The following is a 4,129-nucleotide window of genomic DNA, read 5'->3' as shown; positions in this document are numbered from 1 at the left end:
GAACTGATTCGGAGATTTGGTCCCCTGGTTGATTTCTGGACTATTAGATTTGAAGCTAAGCACAGCTTTTTTAAAAGGGTGGTGCGTGATTCTCACAATTTCAGAAACATCTTGCTCACACTATCAACAAAACACCAGCTTACTTTAGCTTACCATCTAGATTTGCCAAGTCTTTTCAGACCTGATCTGGAAGTTGGACACACTGCAATTGTTTCACCTGATGCACTCGAGCACTCCATGAGGCGGGCTGTAGAGCTGAAATATGGAAACATAAGTCTTGTGTCTCTTGCAACCCATGCCTGCCTTTATGGCACTAAGTATTCAGAGGGTATGTTTCTGTCAGTGGGTCACACCAGTGGCCTGCCTGACTTTGGGAAGCTGGTTAAAATTGTAGTTGTGTCCAGCAAAGTGTCTTTCCTCATAGAACCATATCATGCATGGTACATGGAGCACCTGCGGAGTTATGAGTTGATAAAAAAACAGTCTTCTGAACTGGTGATTGTGGAATTACACGAACTGAATGGATATCAACCCCTGTATCCATACCAAAAAGCAGGCAAACTGATGGTGACATCAAAAGCTTTTTTGCTACATCAAGGTATAGTTGAGCTGTTATTTTACTTAAAATGTTGTGTTCTTTTCCTTCCTCTAAAAAACAAATGCAGTGTGTCCATAAACGTAAAAACAGGTTTTAAACAGAATAAAATGTGTATGAATGTTCATTTTTATTAATGTTTCATTATTGTTCATTTAGTCTTTTCTTACATTCTTTCTTTTTTTCTTCATCACCAGAGAAGTCCTGAGAGTTTCTCAGTCGCAAGAAGATGCTGTTGCGTGTGATCATTTCAGCACAGGACATTAGAAAGCTCCGCTTGGACTCTGTTCCAGATTCGGTTGATGACCTGAAACTGGTGTTGAAAAACAAACTGCAGTTACGCTCTTCATTTGACCTTCAATATGAAGATGAGGACTTCAAAGACTTCTGTAACCTCACGTGTGTGGATGACCTACCAAAGGACAAGGTGACATTGCAAGTCGTTTTCTGCCCTGTCTCTTCAGACTCAAGTTTGGATACTTTTAGCTCTGCTGTACCATCATCTCTGGCAGAATCCTCTTTAGCTCATTCATCATCTCCGACGACATCCTCTTCATTGAGCAGCCAAACAGAGTGCTTTCCAGGTCGGCGTTCACAGCAATGGCCAGCTTATTTTCCCATTCCCACCTTCTCATATGATGTTGAGCTGAGGCTCAGGCAGGGCAATGATGCTTTTAGAGAAAGTGTAGCACTTCTATCCATTTCAAGGGACATGAAGTCTGAGATTCTGCTCAAACTTGCTGAAACAATTTATTCATTCATGACCTACCCTACACTTGAACATTTTGGATGTGTAGCTAAGGCCCTTGTTGAAAAACACCCTTGCCTTACAGAACCTGGATCCACATCTGGATGGTATGGATGGAAACATAGCATAAAGTTTAAAATGGGCAATTACAGACAGAAATTAAAAGCTGTGGGCTGCCGAGAACTGGAGGTTAATTCTGAGAAAAGAGGTGCTGGGGACACGCGAGGGAAGAGAAACAAAGTGAAGAAACCTAGACGTTCTGAAACAAATTTTCTTCCAGATCTCCCCCAGGGAAGAGACAGCAGAAGTCTTCAAGAAGATCGGGAAAAGATGGTCCAAGAGATGAGAAAAACAACCCCAAACCTGGCCTACATCGATGATGCAATGAATGCCACATACGCACTGAGAAGACAGGAGATCGTTGAAGAGGAGCCACCTGTGGCCGAAATGACAGTCAGATGGCCTGCCCTTTTTACTGAAAGACAGGTAAAATGTGTTAAAAAAATTCTTAAGTCATAGCAAAGTAGTAATGTTGTATTGTGTAAATTGCAGGGCCCTATGCTAACATTCCTCCCATTGAGCACATGTGCTCTTAAACTGAGATATTTGGGAGTAAAATTAAAAATTGTTTAAGTAACACATTTATGTAATGCTTTAATGTTGAGGGTCAAACGTGACCCATTTTTACATTTGATAACAGTAAAAACACCTTCAAAAATGTAACTTATACCTGTAATTTGATGACTTTGATGTGACCCAGAGTATAAAAACATGGAAATATTTCATCTTTTTTAATCAACAGACGCAAACAATAACTTGCTCTGTTATGACTAACACAATTTTTGACTCATTAAACATAAATTGATATTTCCTGTAGGCCACTCCTATATATTATGATATGAAATAATGCTTGAACTGATATGAATTACATATTTTTATCTAACTACTTAAATCATAGTAGTACATACTGATTTGTTAAACTCACAGCCTTGTTACTTTGCATGTATGAATTATCATGACAACTTAGCAAAGCCATGACAAATCAGTCTGATGTAAACATTAAGAAAACTTAACCTGTCAGACAAGCCAATCTTCCAGTCTGAGGACACAGATAGTTAATATTAATGAAATATGCACCTTGAGACAGGTCTCCACTGTACGTCACATGTCTGACAACATGTCGGTTGTAGTGCTGAAATGTGAACATTTAGGTGACTTAACTTGAACTAAAACTGTAATGTTACTTCTCCACATAGATCGCCAAGGAATTCACCAGGCTCACATCAATGCACATCAATAAGTTCTATGAGGGTCTGGACAGCCATCTGCATAAACTTCTTCAGTTATTCCGGTTGAAGCGCTTCGAGGAAGTTCAAGAAATGACATCCTTAATGGAGAGTCTCGATAAGGATGTAAGTGCATATTTGTTGTAGTTGTGGTCCACATTAATTGTACAACCCCACTGAGAAGAGGGACCAGGATGTAGATTATGATAGACAGTAAACCTCCTCTTATTAATGTACTTGGAAAGGCACTTTGATACAGACAGAATAAATAAGAAAATGGCTCTGTAAGATGGAGTAGATGGAGAGAAGGCCAGAGTTCAAGTTACCTCTTTGAACTGAAAGCTCGTTCTCTGTCATTTGATGGTTGACAAAAATCAGTTCTGATATCACGTATTGTTTTACAGGCATCAAACCAAAGGAAGAGAGCAGCAGCTTTGCAGGGACTGCCATGGTACATGAAGGAAAATCCTTCTACATTGATGAAGAGATGTGAGGTAAGCAGAAAAATGTTTAATGATACAAAAACTAGTTCACAATGGGCATGGTTACACATAATTTTTTCAGGCATCCTCTGTGTGGATACACTATATAGCAAAACATGTCTAAAGCACAGGCACCATTTTGTTTTTGTTTTCGCATGAAGCCAACAGATCCTGAAGAGGACTTCATCAAGGGAATGGTAATTGGAATCCTTTTGGTCGTTGAAGATGTGAAGGAGCCCCTTCCAGTTTCCTACAATGATGTTGCCATTGTCATTGAGGAAAAGATTGTCATGCGTCATCTTGCTGATGTACCCAACGCTGTTGTGAACCTGATGGGCCTGCTGTACATGCTGAACCTTGACTATCCAAAAGAGATGAAATACACTTTTGAGGTGATTCAGCGCCTGTTCATGGGAATTGGGTCTGAGACGTGCACTCCCAGGGTATACTCTCTAAAGAATAAACTGCTCAGTTAGAGGGATGGCTCAGGAGGATGTTTCTGTATTTGGCCATGAGGAAGTATTCTAATTTTCTTGGCATTTGTTCACTCATGTAGTGTTTGTTCATGTAGTAAGAGGAAAAGAAATGTAAAGCCCTTCTGTGGGTCACAACAGTTTTTATGTCCTAACAGATGTCTATTTGTCACTGTAGAGAAAATGTCTCTTGCAGACACTAATTTGTATTTTATGTTGTAGAGCAAACCTGAACAGTGGAGATTTCTGTGATGTTTGAACGTGTTCATTTTCTGGCTGACATTTCAGCAAGTTTCTCAGAGAGATACAATTTAGTATGTATATCTTGCTGCATTTTACTGCAACAATGCTGAACATTTACTTAAAATGGATCAAAATTACTATTTTCATATTTTTCTCGAAGTAATTTTTTTTTGTTTTTTTTTGCGGGATACAGTTTAATTTCTGTTTTTGACCAGCCCTGAAAGAGTTGGAAGAGGATGTTTAAGAGGGTGTGAAAGCTTTTGTATGCATGTCCCAGAGGAAGAATTCAAATTTTTTACACT

The 4,129-nt window shown here is 39.3% G+C and overlaps 1 protein-coding gene across 1 annotated transcript; it reads left to right on the top strand.

Moving 5' to 3' along the window:
* The first annotated feature begins 330 nt into the window (after positions 1-330).
* Positions 331-3,652, top strand: LOC143757151 (uncharacterized). The gene is made up of 6 exons (XM_077248100.1): positions 331-598; positions 850-1,022; positions 1,635-1,829; positions 2,600-2,755; positions 3,034-3,123; positions 3,273-3,652. The coding sequence occupies exons 1-6, from the start codon at positions 331-333 to the stop codon at positions 3,585-3,587; spliced, it is 1,197 nt and encodes a 398-aa protein (XP_077104215.1). The 3' UTR covers positions 3,588-3,652.
* The last annotated feature ends 477 nt before the right edge of the window (positions 3,653-4,129 follow it).

Source organism: Siphateles boraxobius, unplaced genomic scaffold (genome assembly GCF_051911475.1).
Source record: "Siphateles boraxobius isolate OS27281-9 unplaced genomic scaffold, OSU_SipBor_1 30, whole genome shotgun sequence".
Taxonomy (NCBI): Eukaryota; Metazoa; Chordata; class Actinopteri; order Cypriniformes; family Leuciscidae; genus Siphateles; species Siphateles boraxobius.
This window is presented reverse-complemented; position numbering and strand designations above follow the sequence as displayed.